Source organism: Chelon labrosus, assembly GCF_963514085.1.
Source record: "Chelon labrosus genome assembly, chromosome: 4".
Classification (NCBI taxonomy): domain Eukaryota; kingdom Metazoa; phylum Chordata; class Actinopteri; order Mugiliformes; family Mugilidae; genus Chelon; species Chelon labrosus.
Window position 1 is genome coordinate 22,447,576 of NC_140340.1, and position 22,639 is coordinate 22,470,214.

General features: G+C 39.3%; 2 protein-coding genes across 3 annotated transcripts; both read left to right on the forward strand.

The window, feature by feature from the left end:
• Positions 1 to 3,564: 3,564 nt before the first annotated feature.
• On the forward strand, positions 3,565 to 8,269 carry LOC311487505 (H-2 class II histocompatibility antigen, A-U alpha chain-like). Of its 2 annotated transcripts, XM_084543803.1 has the most exons (4): positions 3,565 to 3,852; positions 4,830 to 5,090; positions 6,591 to 6,872; positions 7,129 to 8,269. In XM_084543803.1, the coding sequence occupies exons 1-4, from the start codon at positions 3,792 to 3,794 to the stop codon at positions 7,248 to 7,250; spliced, it is 726 nt and encodes a 241-aa protein (XP_084399929.1). In that variant the 5' UTR covers positions 3,565 to 3,791; the 3' UTR covers positions 7,251 to 8,269. The 2 variants fall into 2 exon arrangements, with proteins under 2 accessions (XP_084399929.1, XP_084399928.1); XM_084543802.1 differs by lacking the exon at positions 7,129 to 8,269 and having other exon boundaries at positions 6,591 to 7,075.
• Positions 8,270 to 9,288: 1,019 nt separating this feature from the next.
• Positions 9,289 to 22,017, forward strand: ccndbp1 (cyclin D-type binding-protein 1). The gene is made up of 11 exons (XM_084542819.1): positions 9,289 to 9,556; positions 10,639 to 10,698; positions 10,913 to 10,992; positions 11,338 to 11,419; positions 12,415 to 12,511; positions 13,838 to 13,911; positions 16,538 to 16,614; positions 17,658 to 17,917; positions 18,032 to 18,092; positions 18,865 to 18,911; positions 19,493 to 22,017. The coding sequence occupies exons 1-11, from the start codon at positions 9,469 to 9,471 to the stop codon at positions 19,599 to 19,601; spliced, it is 1,035 nt and encodes a 344-aa protein (XP_084398945.1). The 5' UTR covers positions 9,289 to 9,468; the 3' UTR covers positions 19,602 to 22,017.
• Positions 22,018 to 22,639: the final 622 nt, after the last annotated feature.

Here is a 22,639-nt window from a genome sequence, read left to right on the forward strand (position 1 = left end):
TCAATGATATCTGATAAGGCAGTAGATAAAGTCTGTCAGGAACACGACAAACTACAACTTAACAACAAAAATACTTTATGTTGAGGAACATTTTCGCATGCTTCAATTGGGAGTCTACCTCACTATCTGTTCAAAGACCCAACATGCAGGAGATGCCACAGGTGCACATTGCCCCCTAATGGTCTTTGAATGTACTGTACAAAAATGTATTCACCTCCAACAATAATCCCACAACACTGATCACACAGTCAGTGCTGTTGGTGCAGAACTAAATGCCTCTTGTTACAGCTATTGATCCATTATTATTACTGCAATTTTGCTTTCAACCAAAAAACTGGACATTTTGTTAAATACTCAGATTGTGGATTTAAAGCCTCACAAGACTGATGAGACCCAGAGTACTCAGAATACAGATTGAAATCATCTGTTATTGAAATGACAGATGATTACACAGAAAGGTCTTTTTTTCTTCACTCTTATGCCTCTGGCGCAACTTCCAGGGTTAACGGACGAGTAAGAATAACTGTGGGACACCAAGGCAATGTTTGGACCATGTTGGCCCGACGTTGGGTCGTCTGTGAACGTCCGTGGTCCTAGTCTGACCCCTGTCGGCAGCTGTTTAACCAATTCAGAATGCTTTTAATGTAAACATTCAAATATGTTGATATATTTTCATGACACATGATCATCTAGAATGAACAAGTGAGGTGTAGACCAATTGATCGGCATGATTCAGGAGAGGCCAGCTCTGTTCAGCGGTTTGTAGCTCTTCCTGTTTTTACCAGAATACTTATCTCCTTTCTCACAGAACATATGCCATCTGGTTCTTGGTTGTAGACTTTGCAGTGTGTTCAAGTGCAACTTTTTGGTCCAGAAACAGATGACATGAGGCGATATCATAGCCAACCTGTATTGCTGGTAGGTCTTCGATGTTGTTTTGGCTCGTCCATACCTTAAGGCTCCACCTACTCGCTTTGTTTTAGTGCAAAGAAGTACAAGTACATTATGAAAATGTTTACATTTAATGGGCTATCCTTTTACAAAACATTTTATGAACAACCTGAAATTACTTAAGAGAAGTGCAATTTTGGCTCATTGTTGCCATCTTCTGTTTAGTTAATAATAATAATAATAATACATTTTATTTCTAGGCGCCTTTCAGAACACCCAAGGTCACCGTACAGGTAAAACAGGGTTTAAAATACATTACAGAAATCAAAAGCATTTAACAAACTATAATACACTAAAAGATACAACAAAGAGATAAAAGATTTGGTTTAAAAAAATTAAAAATCTGGAGAGAGTGACAGTCAAGGAGGGTATGATTGGAGAAAAAGGTGGGTTTTGAGATGAGATTTGAAAATTGCCAAAGTGTCGATGTTGCGGATGATGGGTGGAAGGGAATTCCAGAGGCGGGGGGCGGAACGGCTGAAGGCTCTGGACCCCATGGTGGTCATGCGGGCAGGAGGGATGGTGAGGCTGATGGATGAAGATGATCTAAGAGTCCGGCTGGGTGTGTTGACGTGGAGAAGTTCTGTCAGATAAGGAGGGGCGAGGTTGTGGAGGGCTTTGAATGTTAAGAGCAGAATTTTATAGGTGATGCGGTGGGTGATGGGAAGCCAGTGAAGCTGCTGGAGAATAGGGGTGATGTGATGAGAAGAAGGGGTCCTGGTGATAATCCGGGCAGCAGCATTTTGCACAAGCTGTAGTTTACGGAGGGACTTGAGGGGGAGACCAGTGAGAAGTGAGTTGCAGTAATCCAGGCGGGAGGTGACGAGGGAATGGACCAGGATGGCGGTGTTGTCGGCGGTGAGGGACTGGCGGAGACGGTTGATGTTGCGGAGATGGAAATATGCAGACCGGGTAATGTTATTAATGTGAGAGTGGAAAGACAGAGTGCCGTCCAGGACGACACCCAAACTCTTGACTTGTGGGGAGGGGGAGACAGAGGAGTTGTCAATGGTGATGGTGAAACTGTTAGCTTTGGAGAGGGTGGATTTAGAACCAATGAGAAGAACCTCAGTTTTGTCACTGTTCAGTTTGAGAAAGTTGGAGGAGAACCAAGTTTTGATTTCTTGGAGGCAGTCACAGAGGGAGGTGGGAGGGAGGATGGAGGTGGGGTTAGAGGAAAGGTAGAGCTGGGTGTCGTCCGCATAGCAGTGAAAGTGGATATTGTATTTATGGAATATGTGACCAAGGGGGAGGAGGTAAATAATGAAGAGGACTGGACCGAGGACAGAACCTTGTGGTACACCAGAGGAGATGGGAGATGGCTGGGATGCAAAAGTTTTTAGTTGAATGAATTGAGTTCGGCCAGTGAGATAAGAGTGAAACCAGTCCAGGGGTGTGCCAGATAGTCCAATGGATGCCAGTCTATGGAGAAGGATGGAGTGGGAGATAGTGTCAAAAGCTGCGGTAAGGTCAAGGAGGATGAGAATAGTTAGGAGTCCAGAGTCTGCTGCCAGGAGGAGGTCGTTGGTTATTTTGAGTAGAGCCGTTTCAGTGCTGTGATGGGGACGAAAACCGGATTGGAACTGTTCGTAGAGGTTATTGTCGGAGAGATGAGAGTGGAGTTGGGATGCAACTGTTTTTTCAAGGATTTTAGAAAGGAATGGCAGATTGGAAATAGGCCGGAGGTTATTGAAATTGCTGGGGTCTGAACCAGGTTTCTTGAGAATCGGAGTTACTGCAGCACATTTGAGAGATGGTGGGACAGATCCAGAGGTGAGGGAGGAGTGGATGATGGTGGTGATCAGAGAAGACAGGTGGGGGAGACAGGCTTTGACCAGGGGTGTCGGAAAGGGGTCGAGTTGACAGGTGGATGGTTTCGATTTTCTGATAAGTTCCGATACATCAGTAACAGAAGGAAGGTGAAAATTAGAGAATGGTTGAAAGGAAGGGGCTCGGGGGGGAACAGGAGGGAGTGCACTGTAAGAGATGTGAGAGTCCAGTTGCTGATGGATAGTTTCAATTTTACCATTTAGTTCTGGGTCTCAGTGTTGCCATGTCTGCAATTCTGACTAGAAGACTGCGGCTCCTAGTGGACAAATTAGGAATAGCAGATGCTTTTATTGGACTATTACAGTTAATGTCTTAATGTATTAATTTACTAATTCATCCCGCGGGGCACACTGGGCTCTCTGGCGGACCAATTGTGGCCTGCAGGCCATATGTTTGACACCCTTGAATTAGTGACTAGAAAAATCAGTGCATAAATAAGGAACAAAAATAAATAAATAAATAAATAACAATACTGAAACAAAATCCCCCAGAGCAGACAAACTAAACTGAGATGAATTTATGTAGACAGATTTAGACTATTTAGCATCAAATCCCAGATAAAATCACGAATTAAATGTATTGTAAGTTTGTTCAAATAAGAGAACAATCTAAGACGATTCCAAAAAAATGTATTAAAAAAATCTGTGCAAACAAACACACTCTTCATTTTGTCTTCTGTATGGACTTTGCACATTAAATCTGTGTAAAAAGTACAATAATAATAATAATAATATTTGCATAAAAATAATTGTGTCACATTCTAGGTCTTGCAACAATCCACATTTTTATTTTAAGCATAACAAAGGGCCATTTACAGCATTGCAAATATTTATTGTTTCAATCTTAGTTGCAGTTCTCCTTTTTTTAAATACTGACTTTTTTTTCCCAACCATCTTCCTGTTTTACCCGGCAACACTGCTGTAATCGTATCTAACTGCCCCCTCAACACCGTGTTATTCATGAGGTTTTAAGCTGCTGCTCAAATACAAGCCTGCTGCCTGTGACTGGAGATGACTTTGTCTGCGATTGTTCTGATTATATCCACTGGAGCTCTTTGTGTATCTGCAACAAGTAAGGCTGTAACCGTAGCTTTCATCAGAATTCACTTTGCTTTCTATGAGTAGCTTACCTTATGTTAGTGGAAAGTGGAAGTAAATCGTGAGATTACAAATAGCTCAGTTTAAATGTTTGGTGTTTAAGTTCAGGTTTCTGCTGCTGGTCTTTATTGCAAATACGTACATCATAAACAGATGGAGCCTTAAAATACATTGAGTAAATAAAACAATATGTGGCAACCAACGGTAAACAGTTACCGTTTGGATACAGTAAATAAAAAAATAGAAGAAGAAGAAAAAACAGGAACTTGAACATTATAGAGTTCATTATAGACTCTATAGTGTCAGTGTTACTGTCAAACACCAGAAGAACCACCACATTTTTCAGATTAAAAAAGTTTTGAATGACGGAAAAAGTACTCTGTAGTTTAGCACCACAAGTCAGAAGAAACCACATGCATATACATTGTCTTTAAGTTTTCAGAATTTGAATCCCATTTAATTTTAACCTGGTACTGCACATATTGAAGTCATTTATAGTTTAAAGTAGAGTTTGATGTGTAAAACTGCAGACAAATACTGGCTTGGGCAATTGACTTAAAGGACCATTGCATGTTTTGGCTCCTTTAACTAAAGGTTTGGTTTTGTGTTAAGCATCAAAACACATTTTAACAAACTTCCAGACTGCTGGATTCTGTTCATTCTAATATTTTAACTGCTAAAAACTTGAAGCACATTTGGAAAATATGCTAATTTGCTTGGAGGATAGTTACATCAGCCAGTTGGGTTAGCTTAGCATCGGATAACAAAATCCACCTACTGATACTATTAGAGTATCTCCTTTAAAAAAAACAATATGTGTTTTTTTTGCAGGTTATATGGTACACTAGTTCTCGGCTCGACTCAGTAACCTCCAGGAAAGAATCTTATCTTTTGTAACATTACTGCTGTTGGTTTGAATTAATGTCAGTCGTTTTGTCGACTTCTTTTCAGCGCCATCCTATGACTTCAGCTTCATCTACAGATGCTATGAATCCAATGACGTGAGGGTGGACATTGTTGTTGATGGGGATGTGGCCGCGTATGCCGATTTCAACAAGAAAGAGATAGTGTGGGGTATGCCTCACACGCCACAGTACCTAAAAGACTTCCAGAAAAAGCGGGCTCTCGAGATCGCCAAAGCCAGCATTTCGCACTGTCACAGTGTTTTGGGTAAAGCCAAAAAAGCTGATCCCAATACTCCCCTACGCCAAGGTACTAAAAGTCTACATTCATTTAATACAACTTGACCCTTGAGTAAGGGGAACAAGGAATTGTATAATTAGACTAGACGAGACCACAGGTACAGTTGGTTGGTGGTTAAGACACATGCCCTATTAAGTGGTAGCAATCTTTGCTTTAGCTGACTTTAATGCTACTATAATCAACATATCAGAGACAAGTTGACGAACATATTGTTGGTGAACATAATAGAGCACTTAACAGCAGACGTCCGCATTTTTTTCTTCCTTATTGAGAACATGACATGCTAATGCTTTTATTTTTATCTGCAAGAGGTGCATTTATGCAACTCACAGATGTAATATTGACTAATTTTCATGAATAAACAAATAGTATAAGTATAATATTTCCTTTTTTGTTTGTTTGAATGGGTTTTCTTTGTCTGCTGCCAAGACTTGTGTCTGCTGATGCTGGGAGTCGTTTTCATGCAGAGATGTCGAAAATATTCTGAGGGTGGCAAAAACGTTTAAGCGGCACTGTAAACATGTATAGACATATTGGTAAAGATAAGAGTACTTCAGATCAGACCTTCAGGTTAGTCAGCCGCAGAATCAGGTAAAATCTTTTGCTAAACTCAGATCGGTATCCTTGTGAACTGCTTCAACGCTGAACGACTTGCACTTCAGAATATACATTCGACATTGGTTTGTTGCGCAGGCAGCAGAGGTGTGGGAGGTCGGGGTCGATAGAGGGGCACATAGAAAGCCTAACTTTATGGAGGCCATCAGAGTCTGCATCTCGTGTACAGACTGACTATAAAAGTTGGATGTAACTACAGTGATGCATCTGGTCACCATCTTGTTTTTTTTTGTGTTGTTGTTTTTGTTTATCTAGAGAGAGGTGCTAGAGAGGAAACAAGCCAGTCATTCCCTCAAACATACCTCTTTTTGCCAGCTAATATTTGCTTAGCAGAAGATGGGGAATTCTCTAACAGTACCGCGATTTCTTCAATTTAGTTTGTTCATGAGAGAAGTTAAATGAGAGTTTATTGGCACCTGAGATTTTTTGGAGCCCTCACCTGATGACCACTGACTTGAATTGTATTTTAAGCCACTTCTGCTCTGGTTTCAGACCAGATGTTTAAGTCCATCTTTTACATACAGTCTACGGTCTCACCACAAACTAGCTACTAATGCCCTGAAGTGTCCCTGAACATATTCTGTTTAAGGTGATAGCTAAACTTCACATGCAGTGAACCTGGTGGTATTTAGGTGATTTCTACAAGGCATAATACCGACTGGATATATTGTAGGACCAGTTTAAATTGCACATTTGCAGTGATGGAGGTTTGATGACAAGAGCCCCTGTAACATACAAAAATAACCTCAAGCATCAGCACCTTTAACAAAGGTCAGAAGACAAATTAAAAATCAACACAAATGTGCTGAGATGAATTCTAAATAGTGATAATGCTGGAAACTTTCCTGCTTAATAAACTATCCTCATCTCTGTTCTGTTCTATTGATTGAGCAGATGCTCCAGACATCTCCATCTATGCTCGGTATGAGGGGGAGGACGGAGTGGTCAACACTCTCTTCTGTTTAGCCAATCACTTCTACCCGCCCACCATCAACTTCACATGGACCAAGAACGGGGCGGAAGTCACAGAGGGGGTACTGAACCTGCGGTACCGCCACAACAGCGACGGCACGTTCCACAGAATCTCGACGCTGAGTTTAACCCCCCGAGAGGGAGAACTTTACTCCTGCAAAGTGGAGCATCAAGCCTTAGAGCATCCTCTCACCAGGAGCTGGGGTAAGCAGAGATGCTATTACACAAGGAAATCGTACGGAAAACTCCTCCACTCTCATTTCAGCGTGGTCATACAATGCCCATGTGAAAATGAAAATGCAAATACTCAAATAACCCATACACATGTGGAGAGGTGAAGTGGAGGACAAGCGGTTACAGAAAATGAACGCATGAATTTACATTTCTGTTTTAATGATGTCAAAATATGACTCTGATGAGAACGCACAAAAAGATTTAACGTTTTTTGTTTAACTCACAGAGCTGAAGGAAAAGAGGTGGATCGGTCTGAGTCCTGCAGGCGTTTTCTTCTGTGCAAGCCTAATTTTGTGCCTGATGGGAATTGGGAATGGAGTCTTCTTTTTCAACAAGCAGCCTAATTAATGACATTTTACAGACAGAAGCTCTGAGACCACTTCTGTTGTTATTGTTTTATAGTATTCTTTAATCCTCAAAGGGCCTCTGCTTCTCCTGACTGAAAGTCGTTGGTGTAAGTCAAATCATGTATGCACATTACATGTTCGACATTACAAACATTTCCAGATTCACATTGAAGGAAATACACTATAAACAGTCTTAGCTACAGTCCTCCTCCTCCAGAGCCAATTTGTTAAGCTGCAATGACTTTTAAAGTTCATTTCATGTCTTGGAGCGTCTCACTTTCTCACCTGTCTCTGCTGAATAATCTGCAAACACACAACCAAATGTGAAACAGCGATCTCTGAGCAAACACTATGAATGACACTCTGACATGATGAAGTTGACTCGCCTTCTGATTCTCGGAAGACATCTCTGTCAGGAAGTGACTGTTTCACCTGCATCCTCACCTCAAACAGCCCCCCCTGCAGTTCTGTGAGCTTTGTCAGGATCATCATGTCAGCGTTTGACTCCAGCAAGAGAATTTATGTGATAGTGAGGAGGGGTGTAGGTGGTTTCAGCGACAAAGCAGCTTTTTAAAAAGCGGAAAGAAAGAAAAAAAGTGAAGAGGCGAAGCTCAACATGTGGAGGAGAAAAAATATTCAACTAGAGTTATGTGCTATAAATCAGACCCTGTGTTTTCTGAGGGATTGTATGATGCCGAACATGTGACTACCTGGTCCTGTGCTGAGAAAGGAAAGTCTAGTGCAAGATTAGGAGAACAGTACATGCATCTCAAAATGACACAATCTGAAATTAAGGCACTTTGAAAGTTTTATTTGTATCATATATATGCTTTATTCACATGTATGATTTGCTCTACTCTTTTCTTCTGCCCCACCTCCCTCTTTTTCTGCTTCTTTATCTGGCTGGGTTCATGCTGATGTGTCCCCCTACCAAGTGCTCAAGGTTTCTTCCTGTTAGAAGTTTTTTTTTATTGTGTCTCTGTAGTGGTCGCTCTGGTGGTTTCAGGCTCTGGACTATGTGAAGCGTCTTGAGAAAGTTTGGATTGTTATTTTATGCCATATAAATAAAGATGTATTGAACTGAAATGTTTTCTTCACTGAGAGAAGAACTGATAGAGCGTAAAGAGACAAATAATCTGTAAAAATCAGACTTTGACATCCAGAAGATGTCAAACCAACAATGTCATTAGAACAGGGGCGACCTGAAATGGCGGTCACATACTTTGACTCAGGATATGTAACTTAATGAAAATTCTTAAACTTTTAAAGGACCCCATCATCATCCCTGCAAGTATATTACAGAGCCCATAAGATGTTAGGCCTGCTTGAACCTGATTACAGTAAGTTTGAAACCAGGAATGCAGAACTGCAAATTTACAGATTGGAGTCGATGGAAATCTCAAAAAGAAATCTCAAAGGCGTGAGTATTTATTTATTTGATTAATTTTATAATTTATTTTGTGCTTTTCTGCAAATATATCAAAGTTTTTCTAAATATTTCATCCTGGGAAATTTAATTCTTATAAGGACAGGAAGGAATTGTCAGTCACTGACTCATCAGTCACTGATCAAGCAATAATGTGTTTTGGTAAGAGCACATTTCACCATAAAATCATAATAATGAATAATTTGGATTCAACGTCAGCAACTTAAGGACAACACAGACTTAAATTGTTCACAAGCAATCTTGTTGTTTTGATCGTTACTGTCTTGTTTGTGTTCAACAAAATGAACTATTAAAATATAAATCCGCCTTATTTAACTTTATTGAAATGTGACCCCATTTTACTATTGCTTTAAATGTACTTACACAGGGATCGTCATAACAGATGAAAAATAACTTAAATATTTAATAAGCATATCCAATAGCTATAATAAATACAATGCACACATTTGATTATACTTTTAATGCCAATACTAATAATACAGCATTTTATTATAACAAGTCTAAATATATAGATAGATACATGGGATCGAGTGTTTAAAGTTATAATGAAAAATTATATTTACATTTTAAGAAAAAAAGTATTTAAGTTTTACATACAGTCTATGATTTGAGCTCATACAGTCAATGGGAGAAACCCAGGATTTTGTTTTTCAGGCGGCAACGTTGCATCGTTTATTATTGTCCCCGGGGCAACAACACTCAGCACCTTTATAGTTCCACAACACGCATGTAGCGACACTTTGGCTAAAAGCTGTCCGCAAACATTGGTGACATGAGTGCCGATAATTGTGTTGAAAATGTGACAGTGCCTTTACGTAATCTGCTGAACTCCATCCAGTGCATCAGAGATCGAGTCAGAGGTAAATGCGACACGTTAGCAAAACCGCTAACCACCGAGACACATGCTCGCTTGCGTCAAGCTAGCTAATAGTGCTAACATTAGCGTTAACTGTGTTCTTCAGTTAACCGTTATCAGTTAACGAATTTAACGAGACAGTTTAATTTCTGCTAAAACACCAGTGAGTCTAGTAAAGATACGTTACATGTTAAAATACTGAAATAAGTTACCAACCAAATTCTGCTAGTTAGTTAGCTCTGCTTTAGTCGGCTAACCTGCTAGCATTATGAAGGCTGTAATGTTCAGGCTAAACGGAAAACTAAAACCTAAAGGGAGCTGATAAAACATTGGAACACCCCAGTGTAACTCCTGATGACACGTATCATATTTTGTACTAAAATAACTGACAACTAAATGTATGCCCAAGTTTGAAGTTTGTTCAAGTTTATTCTTGAACTATTTAACTACGAATTTGACACACATTACACTATAGCTAGCTAAAATTGTAAAGTAAAGGACACGAAATAGACAAAATAACAGGTTTTAATACCTTCCACTACAAACCAACAAATGTAACCTTACATTACCACAACAGTCATTGCTTTAAATCTAATATGCTGAAATTTGTCAAGTCGTTAAGGCCATCAAAGAGGCTACATAGAGCAGCTGCTAGCTGCTAGCTGCTAGCAGGGCTACAACTAAATAATATTTAATCATTGTTTAAATTTTTATTTATGAGTGATGATGTGATGTCTGCAGGTGCCTGGTTTTGTCTTGTCAAATGTTTTTAAAAACAAAACAGACCTTCAAATACTGGGCATCAATTTCTGAGGCTGGACCCAGACACTGTTATCAATATTGTTATGATATATTGTTCTGGCTTTATGTTTTAATAGCGATAAGAAAAATAATTGTGAGAAATTACCTTTAGAAGTAGAAGCTACGTAGTTTTTTTCTTTTTCTTTATACCATTTTCTAATTTATTTAAAAAATAATCACTCATAAACTAGAAAATGCTTTGTCATCATGACAGGTTGAGTTTATGTTGTATAATAAAATGAAACTGCTATGTTTTCCTAATTGAATGCTTATTTTCCATTGCAGATGGAGAATCAAATGAGTCTGATGGGGCGTTCAACCTCTCAAACTTCTTTGACACTCTGAGTTGAGTATATCATATTTTTTTTTATGACTTTTTTGTGTATTCAGCAAGTGTTAATTTAACAATAGATCGTAGCAATTAAGAAGCATTATCATTTAGGTGTGTAAGCTGTCAGTGTGCTTGTTTCAAACAGATATGTTCAGTTCTTCATCTTCTCTATCTTGCAGTCTTTTAATAAGACCTCTAATACGATGTAACTGTCTCTTTTGTCCTCAGACCAGGCAGTGAAGGCAGTGTCCCAGGAAGCCACCAAACTCAGCCTGGCCTTCTCCAAACCCCCGCTGCCTTCACAACAGGTTAGATTATTATTCTAATCATTATGTTGCTTTATTGAACTGAAAATAGAAAACTGTTCAAGGTCAGTTTTGGAGAAGTTTGGCCAACTGTAGAAAGACTCACACACTAATTTATTTATTAATTCACAAGTTGTTCTGCTTTTTGATGAATAAATGACAAATGTTTGTCCTGATGAACAGTTGGTGCAGCTTCCTCATACTTTGTGTGACCAACTGTAAAGACTAAACACTAGTTACCAATCAGGGGCCAAGCTTCCTGATTCCTAAAGCTAAAAATAAGTCAGTGTATTGTTTTAAGGTGTTTTCATTTGTGTTGCCTGTCTGTGTTTCCTCCACTCTCTGCAGGATGCAGAGAAGTTGGCAGACTCCATCTTGAAGAGCATCCTCACTCTGTCTACAGTGTATTACTGGCTACCTAAGAGCCAAGGTAACAACCTGTAACCACCACAACAGTCCTGGAATTAGCTCGTAGGCCCTGCGTTGTGGTCATATCAGAAGAAGAATATGCTTCCTTGGTTCTCCATTTTACATTAATTTTTTGTCCAATTTCACTCAGTAAAATGTGGTTTCATAGTTTAATATTGAAACATTAAACAAATACAGTAAGAATCATTTACTGATAAAACTTTTGTCATTCAGTCAGAAGCTAACTGTGTCAGCTCATTGGGATTGTCTGGACAGAAGTTATGAATTACAAATGTGAATTTAAGTTTTTATTTAAAAATTCAATTGCCTTTTCATGCCACTAGATGGTGCTCTAGAGTTTTTGAGATCAGTGTTCAGCTGCGAGAGGATGACTATATTTTTGAAGCAGTGGCATTTTTGAAAATACCTGAGAAAGTAAACTGGTCTAAACTGTTTCAGTTCAGTTGGAGTAAACAGTTCATTGTGTCCAGTGCTTGCAACAAAGGGATGTTTTAGATCAAAATTAACAGGGTTTCATTCCTGGAAAACAAACACACACACACTGGCAGAACTGTTACAAATTTAAAACTCTCAAAAATATCTTGGAGAAACGTTCTGAGCTGTAAAAAGCACAAATAAAAAGTAATATTCGCAGAGAGTTAAAAAAAAAAAAAACAACTTTCAAAACATACAAGCCTTCAGAACTTGGTTTCAGTCTTGCAAACATTTTTTTTTCTCCATTAGATTTCAAGCTTTTAAAACATTTTTTGCATTTTCATGACAAAATATTTGTCCATTAAATGCATTAAAAATAAAATGAAGTGGGACTTACCTTCTTAGATTAAAAACAGATTTACACAAAGTTTTTTCTCTGAAAGGGTAAAAAAGATGGTTTATATATGATCTCAAACTCAACGTATCATGTTATCAAAATGTTTAAAATGTATTAAAACATTACGGGACTAACCGCTCCTACACTCGGCTTGTCTAAGTGTCTCTGTCCACTCTGTGTTTCAGGGGTGAGTCTTCGACGGCAGGTCAGAGACGCCACAGTCGAGGTGCTGGAGGGAGTCTCTCAGTTGGTGGAGGTCATACTGAACTCACCGCTACAAAGGTACCACGATCGCACAAACTGAGTTTAAACTGATGAGCCACAGCAGAATAGGAAAACAATAGATATGTCTGATATTTTCTTTTGCTACTTGTTATGTTGAATCAGTGAAATCAACTTTTATGTCTGCGAAAGTTCTCAGCCAGGTCGTGGGGAAAAAAAAAAAAGTTGAAACAAGGTAAACTGGATTTATAGAGTTGCTTGAAGACATTCTACCACTCATTAAAGTAGCTTCTTCAGAAGCCATAAGTCTATTTGCCTTTGTTTCAGCAGTTTTTTTGGATATGTGATTGTGTTGACAGTAATACTAACAAAGAATTCTCATACAGTGCTTACCAGAAATGTTCACCCTCTTGAAAGTTTTAGTGTATTATTTGATTCATAATTCTGAGTGAAAGTCAGTTTTCATTTCACAAATCACAAATTATCCCCATGGGGACTAAAAACATCTACACAGCACACGGCTGCCTCAACATAATCTATTTAAAGTATAACGTAAACACAGTAGATCCTTCATTGACCCTGTTTCCTTCCCTGTGTGTTTTAAATCTTATATTGTTGCAACTTGGTTGGAGTTGTCTTCTTACCTGTGCACTATGGATGTCCTGATTGGTATCTAGGCCAATTCAAGCTGTTTTTCTTTCTTTCTTTCTTTCTTTCTTTCTTTTTTTTTTTTTTTCTTTTTTAATGATCGGATCAGGATCTGGCTTCAGCCAAGCCTCTTTTGTAGTTATTTATTTTAGCTCTGCCCTAAACCAAAACCACATCCCTGCAGCGTCAAAATGTCTTCTGTCTCTGTTTTAGTGACGGTTGCATGAAGTTGCCAAGAAAAATGATAATAATAAACTGTGCAATGTGAATGGTTGGCGTTGTGGTAGCAGGTGATCATTATTCAATATTACCAACTTGATTCAACACAGAATGAACAGAATACGTGGAGTTCACTCAAGCTAAGGCTGCACGACATGAATAACAACACAACACTGAAACAAGTTTGAAAGAAGAGAATTTTTTATTTAAGATCTGACTGAGACGAGACTCCGTATTAAATAATTGGTACTGGATAGCTGATGTAAAATAATTTGTCCTACAGTGCACAGCTCCATAGTGTTAATTCTGGTGAAAAACTCAAAACATAGATCAACTGAAGAAGACATGTTAATGTGTCAAGTATTTATACCCCTCAGTAGAACTTGGAATTTAAATTTTTGATTTTTTTTTTAGCTCTTGCAGCTCTGTAGTAAACTTTCTGGCATGCTCAGACTTGTTGGTCTACAGGACATTGTATTTCATTTTTTAATTTTTTTTCTATCCTCTTCGTTCCTCTAGTCTGAGCCAAGAACAGTTGACGTCCACAGGAGGCGTGTGGTCAGCCTGTGACCGGTTCGTCCAGCTGCCTCGAGGTCAGTTTACTTGAAATGAAGTTATAGTAGAAATATTAATGTTAGACGCAGTAGTATCATTTACATGGATCATGACAGCAACACACTGAAACTTGTCCATACAACCGTACAACCATACAACATTTAACAGTAACATAATAGAAAATATGTTATGATTTAAAATAATTAAACTGTTTTAAGTCACAGTTAAGTGAAATTACAGTAAATCGTCAGATGTTTTCAACATTAGAAACCTCTAAAAGAGAGAGTATATTTCAGCTGATTTAAAATGACTCTCAAGAAAAGTCAATATTTATACTGGCAGGGATGGGACAAAAGGTGCAGAGTAACGGTACGCTCCGGTTTCTGCAGGTTTAAAAAGCAGCTGGTTGGCCTCGCTCCAGAGCTAAATATGTTCAAACTAGAGATCATGTACAGGCTGTATTATACGACTGTACCTGCAGCAACAGCACTTGAGCTAAATCTTTACTTTGTAACTTGAAGAAGTCTTCTCTGACGAGTACTTACAGTTGAAACCAGATGTTTACATACACTGTGTTAAAAGACACATAAACATTTTTTCCTCACTGTCTGAAGTTAAATCAGACTAAACCTCTCCTGTTTTAGGTCAGTTAGGATTACCAAAATTATTTCTATTTGCTAAATGCCACATTTTTTATTACTTTCTTCAAAGTCAGAAGTTTACATACATTTCCTTAGTATTTAGTAGCATTGCCTTTAAACTGTATGACTGGGGTCAAATGCTTTGGGTATCCTTCCACAAGCTTCTCACAATAGTCTGCTGGAATTCTGGTCCGTTCCTCCTGACAGAACTTGTGTAACTGAGTCAGGGTTGTAGGCAGCCTCACTCGCACACGCCTTTTCAGATCTGCCCACAAATTTTCTATGGGATTGAGATCGGGGCTTTGTGATGGCCACTCCAAAACATGGATTTTGTTGTCCTTAAGCCACTTTGTAACTACTTTGACAGTATGCTTAGGGTCATTGTCCATTTGGAAGACCCATTTGCGCCCAAGCTTTAACTCCCTGGCTGATGTCTTTAGATGTTGCTTCAATATTTCCACATAATGTTCTTTCCTCATGATGCCGCCTATTTTATGAAGTGCACCAGTTCCTCCTTCGGCAAAACAGCCCCACAACATGATGCTGCCACCCCCATACTTCACAGTTGGGATGGTGTTCTCAGGCTTACAAGCTTCCCCCTTTTTCCTCCAAATGTAACGATGGTCATTATGGCCAAACAGTTCCACTTTAGTTTCATCAGACCACAGGACATGTCTCCAAAAATTAAGGTCTTTGTCCCTGTGTGCATTTGCAAACTGTAATCTGGCTTTTTTATGTTACTTTTGGAGTAATGGCTTCTTCCTCGCTGAGTGGCCTTTTAGCTCATGTTGGTACAGGACTCGTTTCACTGTGGATAATGACACTCTCTTACTAGCTTCAGCTTGACAAGGTCTTTAGCTTTTGTTCTGGGGTTGATTCGCACGTTTCGGACCAAAACACGTTCATCTCTGGGACATAGAACCCATCTCCTTCCTGAGCGGTATGATGGCTGGACATTCCCATGGTGTCTATACTTGCGTATAATTGTTTGAACAGATGAACGTGGCACCTTCAAGCATCTGGAAATTGTACCCAAGGATGAACCAGACTTGTGGAGCACCACAATTCTCTTCCTGATATCTTGGCTGTAACTTGTGATTTCCCCATGATGTCAAACAAGGAAGCAGTGTGTTTGAGGTGTAGCCTTAAAGTACATCCACGGGTGTGCCTCCAATTAACACAAATGTTGTCTGTCAATCAGAAGCTTCCAAAGCCATGACATCATCATCAGGGCTTTCCTTCATTGTTTAAAGACATAGTAATCTTTGTGTATGTAAACGTCTGACTATGAAGAAAGTAATAAAAAATTCTCTAAGAAATTCTCTTTCTCATTATTGTGGCATTTAGCAAATAGAAATAATTTTAGTAAAGCTAACTGACCTAAAACAGGAGAGGTTTAGTCTGATTTAACTTCAGACAGTGAGGAAAAAATGTTTTTGTGTCTTTTAACACAGTGTATGTAAACATCTGGTTTCAACTGTATACCCTCTCTACAAGGTGAATAACACTCCCCAAACAAGACAGATCACACGTTTTCATACCTCACTCCACAATCTGTCATGCTTTTCTAAACCACCGAGCTTTTGTTGGACCTTCTAGACATACCATTGACAATATATTTGCATATAAAGGCCTCAAAATCCGCAGTGTCATCAAGTGACACTTGGAATTAATGGAGTTGGACTGATTTGCCTTCTTGAAATGTCAGCAACCAGTTAGCTTTGCAATTATTCTTACAGTTGGTCTCCATTATCAATCAGTCTCTAATCCAGTTTGTTGTGTGAACGCTCAGTTTTTTCTGATCATATATATTATATATTTCTCCTAGAATATTATAACATTTAACAAGAGATTCAAAGATTTTAAAGAATATGATTGTCAGGGCATACTGAAGAATCTAAAATTAAAATAAGCGGTATTAGATATAAAATAAACACTGATACAGTAAGCTGTATATATACAGTTTTTAAATCATGTGTCTGATCTCTTGAATAAAATTTTGAGTGACATGTCTGTTCCACAGATAATAAGGCAGCAGTGCTGGTGGTTCTGTCGTCTCAGACCGGTGTTGTAAAAGACGCTTTAGAGGAAATTGAGCAGGTACACACAGTGAAGTACATCGTGTATTCTTACAATGGTTGGGATCTTTATTTATCATGCATGCAGACTTTTTTTGTTGTTGTTGTTGTTTGTCCTTCTGTTAGATCAGCTTTTGTTTTAGCCCTACTATCATGATTCCTTGTGTGTTAGATAACAGAGAAAATAAATGGCTGTAATTCCTAAACCTTTCCTCCAGTCTGGCTGCAAATACCCTCAAATTAAGGGCCTGTCCACACGGAAACGCTTTTTGGTCTAAACGCAGATGTTTTGCATCGTTTTGGCCGATCGTCCACACGAATCCTGTAAACGCATTGCCCTAAAACGCACTTTTCTGAAACCGGGTCCCAGGGTGGAAAAATTCGCAAACGCACCTCTTGCGTTTTGGTGTGGACAGGGAAAAACGGCGAAAACGGCAAAAAACGCATACGGGCGTTTCGATGATGTCATCGCCACACCCCTCGAGCTTAGCCTTCCACCTCTTATATCCCGCGAGACGTCTCATAACAACATCAACAACAATGGCGGACTACATGCTCGTGTTCCTGCTGGAGAAGATATTGAGCCTATTAGGGTTACCAGGGCAAAATATAATTTCTCCTTGAGTTTGGTTTCTTCTAAAGCCCATTTGTAAACAGCACTCAAGCTTTATGCGCATGCTCCGCCTCTTCCTCTCTGTTTTTGGTGAATTTCTGAAACTGAAACAGCGCCACCTATAGGCCTGGGATATGAAGTAGCGTTTTCAGTCGTGTTGAAACGGATCTGTGTGGACGCAGATATTCTTGAAACGATGCCAGGGAAAACGGACAGGGAAAAGATCGTTTTCGTACGTGTGGACGTGGCCTAAATCTGAGCGTCTGCAACCCTCGATTTTGATAAACAAAACTACCAAAGAATTAAAAATGCGCCAGTGACTGTAAATCAGACTTTTTTTTTTACAGACAATAGCTTGTATTTCATGGGGTTTGTTAACAATGAATAAAATATAGAGCAGAGACATGTCAAATTTTATCAGATACACTGAATATTCAACATCCCACCACCAGGCGTTATCTGAGGCTCAGGATCCTTTCAGCGACGTGCTCGATGATGACCTGGACGGGGACGATCCTCGGGGCAACCAGGACACTTACTGGTCGGAGAAGGACCGGGAGGTCATCGGTCCGTGCCAGGGGCTGATGAAAGCGTCCGCAGCATGTCTGAGGAAACTGACATCCGCCGTCAAAGCCAACGGAGACTTCAGCACGCCTCAGAACGTGGCCCAGCTCGACGACTTGGCCGACATCACAAAGGAAATCAGCCCTGGGTAGGAGACCATCATTGCTTGTGTTGGGACAATAAAAATAGTTGTTGACAAAAAAATATAACTGAATTGCAGCAGCTAGAAGAAAAATCTGACAAATCTGTATTTTCTCCTCAGAGTTGATGATCTGGCCCTCTGTCTCTACCCACCTATGGACTACAGTGGAGTAGAAAGCAACGTAAGACAAACACACCTCTAATGAAATATCATCAGAAAGTTGAGATTAAAAAAAGCTTGTGGTTTCTTTGATCATACCATCACAAAGATATCTATCTTAAACTATTGCATTTGATAAAATACACATTTTTGTGACATTGCATTGTCTTGTTGGTCGTATGTTTAAGGTGAGAGTTGGAGAGTTGACTCATATTACAGTTTGAGATCTCATCAAAAAGCCATCTTTTCTTTGGCTGTTCTGCATCAGCTCGTTGAAACTGCTGAATGTAAAGTGACAAGACTACAGACGAATCACAAAAAGTTTTTCATTTTCATTGCCCCCCATAACGTATTTATATTTTTATTTACTTGATGTATTTTAAGACGTTGGTGGCTTCTTCAGCTTCTTTTTTCTTCCTCTGCTGAGTGGTGAATTGTCTTCAAGAAAGCTCAAAACAAGTTCATTTGACTTTAGTTTTGGTATCCTCTGAACTGATGAGACAAATACTGAATTAATGGCATCTGATCTGACTGGGTTTGTCAGGATGAATTAGATAAACTGACCAAATCCACAAAGAATCAGAGCTGTAATTGCTGCTTAATGGTTTTCTAAACAACTACCAAATTAAGGGTCTGAATACTTTTGTGAGTAAAAAAACTCCGGTTTTTGATTATAAAAACATGTTTTACCTCACTGCATGATTGATCCTTTTAAATGTTAATTAACACCACTATAAAACAAGGTGGTCTGACTACTTCCTGAAGCGACTTTTTTAATGCAGTTTTCTCTACAGGTGTCTAAACTTGGAACGCTTCTGAAGAAAGTTCTGGAGATCGTCAGGTGAGTTAGATTTATTGCATGGGGAACTAGTGCAGACTTGAATTTGTTAAACATGATCAAAAGCCAGAAACCTGACTTGTGTGGAGTCAGCTGTCAAGCTGAAAAGCCAGTTTTTAAGTGGCTGGGTGTGTTGGAGAAAGTTTGAGTAAGACGGGAGTGGAGTGTCTGTGGATGTGTGAAGTCATCTTGTCTGTTCATCTGGCTGTTGATCCTAACAGGTTACAATGAAATTAACACACAGCGCCAGTGTAATAGGTGAGGTGAATAACACTGATTATTTATTCATCACAGTACCCGTTAGTGGGTGGCATATACCAGGAAGTAAGTGAACATTTTCCTCAAAGTTGATGCGCTAGAAGCAGGAAACGTGCACATATTGTGATGACTGGACAACTGGGGGTCAAATGGTTCAGGAATTAAATTCAGAAGGCCAACAATGGTGTTGACTTGGCCTTCAAATCTATGGAGAGCCCACCTCTCACATTTAAAGACTTTAAAGACATAATGTTATAAGCGAGCAGAGGCTGTTCACAGGTTTATGTTATTTTTATCACACCCTTTCCCTTCTCTTCCTCCTCCAGGTCCAGCCATGTGTGTGGAGAATCAGAGCTGACCTGGGTCCAGTTCTTAGACGGAGCCGTTGACCACAACCTGCAGAAAGCCAAAGACCTGATTCAGCAGGACAGCTAGCGTTATGAGTGTTTCTGGTGTCTTGCTTTTATGTGGAAGGAATTGCTGCATTCTGGGTGTGTTTGTGTGCGTGTTTGTGTGTGTGTGCGCGTGCATGCGTGCGTGTATTGGGTGTGAGTGCGTGTGAAAAATATATATATAAAAAAATTAAAACAAATAATTAGAGGGAAGACTTGTGTCCTTCAGTGAACTCTACTGCTGAAGGATGCTCCACAATGTGATTGGAATGTCATTAACTAATAACTACAGTCAACATTTGACAGCTGTCCAAACACACGCCTGCTACATGTTTACTATGTAACTAATGGGTTTATTAAAATACCAAACTAATCATTTTGCATGTCCCGCTTGAAGGCATTTTCCTGCTGTAGCTCTTTACAGGTACATTACATCTATTAGGTTCATTAGTCTAAACTGATACATTCTTATTTAACAGTACTGCACTAATTCTTTTCTTCGTTATGCTTCTGGTGTTCAGCATTTGTTTGAAATAACTGAGAGACCAGTGGATTCAACTGTGTTTTTTATTGTGGAGGCCGTGGTTTGTAGAACTACTGAGTTGTATTGTGCTGTATCGACACATGGTCCTATTATTTTGACAACTCAATTTTAGTGGGTTAGCCTAAATAGCAGAAATACTTTTAATTCAATCAAGTTTAACAACACCTAAAACTACATCCTCCAAATTGATCGTCCAGTTGAATTACTACTCTCCTGACGCTGTTTGAACATCATCTGAACATTAGATAAGTCATGAAGGAGAATTTGCAGCAGGGCTGTTATAGTAGAATTTATTTGTTTTCACTAGTGTACCTAATGAAATGGCAAGTTAGTTTAAATATTGCAGCAAAAGAGGACATCTGCGTGATGATGTAGGTCAAGAGTCCATGTTAAAAACTTTACTGCAGAAATAAACATGTTTACGGCCTGGTACAACAAAACTCTTTGTCTCTGTAGCTAATTCCTCCATTCGTGACAACTCTACGGGATAATTTTTGTATATAACATACCTGTTCTTGGGTGTCACCCAGACACCAAGGTCACTTTTGGACATTAGACAAGGGCGTTTGTCCATTTTTGGACATTAGACATTAGGTGGAGTCAGACACGGCCACAATGAGCTGTCACACTGTGCTTCAAGACAATTCTTCACAAATCCTCTACGTAACGTCACAGAGGGTTTGTCCATCTTCACACAATGGTCAAAGATAACAGATTTATTATACAGTGTTTTAAGTAAACAAATTGTCAAATAACCAGGACCAGACTTCCCCAATCTCAAATGTGTCTCCCTGCTGTTTGTTTCAGGCCATTTACAGAGCTGAAAGACAGTGAACAACCTCTTTTTCCTCTCATATGTTTTTTTTTTTTTTTTTTTTTAAACAAACAAACTGGTCATGTCATAGCAAGTAGCCCACTAAAGTGGTTGGTAATTGTTGACACACCTGATGACACTGAAGGTTACCTTAGCTATTGATGTCATGTTGGAATCATTTTAAACTGTCGTCTGTGTTGAAGGTGCGTGTGAGATGACAGTCTGGGTGGAGGCTTTGACTCAGGAATATTTTGGTTTTATGGTCATCAGTATTTTGATACAGCTGACAATAAAATGAAAGACTAGTAGCTCAATATGAATCGGTTGTTGTTTTAATAATCACGCATGTGTGGAACTCGAACACCGTGCTATCCTAATGTTGTGTGCGTCTCCCTTGTGCCTCTGTGGATCAGGCTTGTTCCAGTGCATTCCGCAGATACTTCATCAGTCTGGGATCTAGTGCATTTGGAGGCCAGGTCAACACCTTGTGTTGTTTTTCATGTTTGTTTTTTTTTTAGCGTTTTTGTGTGTGTGTCTGTGTCAGGCTGCATCCTGCTGGGGATTGCTGCTGCCTTCAAGGAGTGTTATTGCTATGGGGTGATGGTGCTTGGTCTGGTCTACGTGGGACATTTTTAAGTAACATCCGCATGAATGCCAGGAATTTCAAAAGTTTCCCACCAGAACATTGTAATGTCACAAGATGATCAGTGTTATTTATTTCTTCCGTCAGTGGTTTTAATGTTGTGACTGATTGGTGTATATAAGAGTAAATATATTAAGGATAAATTAACATGACTGTATCAAGTTTTAACTAAGTAACTACTACCAGGGGCACCGCTAGGGATTTTGGGCCCCATGAAAAGAATCTTTACAGGGTTGATGTTATTGTTACATCAACACCTTGAAATAAAGTTATTGTTACCAGGACAGTGAAAATAAAATATTTGTGATTATATGTTAGTTAATAACTTAGTGTCATTATTTTTTCTGTATTATAATTTCATCATCATTAGGGGCCTCTCTGGGCCCCCCTCAATCATGGGCCCCTAAAATCCGTCTCCTTTACCCCCCCTTTTCGGCGCCCCAGACTACTACAGTGGTAGAAATAGTTTGTTTTTTGAAAAAACAACCAAAGGACTGAAGAGGAGGCTGAACATATATTGACATTCATGAATATCATGAATAATTGCAGCAATGCTCTTGAAAAACAAGTATCGCACCGGAAAGTGCATGACTTTAAGAAGCATATGTACTAAGTATTGGACGGGGGGGGGGGGATAACAAGCACAGAACTACACGGGATGAAGTAATACAATGATAAATAGATAGAGACAGATGTTATCGTCCAGATACAGATAACTGGGTCATTTGGCTAACAAATGCTAACGTTAAAGACTCCGATTGCTAAAGGGACAAAGGACCTCCGGTAGAGCTCCTTCTTGATCTGTGGGAGCAGTATCTGGCTGAAGGATCTACCTAAGGTCCCACTTGTCTCATACAGGGGGTCCAACGTCCTTCTCTCCCCCACCTGCTCCACTGAGTCCAGACTCCAGAGGACAGGATGGAGCTGGCTTTCTGTTTGTCCTGAACTCAAGACACCTTAAAAATGAGCTTCTGCTGCAAAAATGGCTTATATATTTAATTATTTAATCATTTGTATATCCAGCTTGTGCAGCACAACTAGTAGAATCAGAGCCAAATTCACAATGAGAATTAGCTGAAA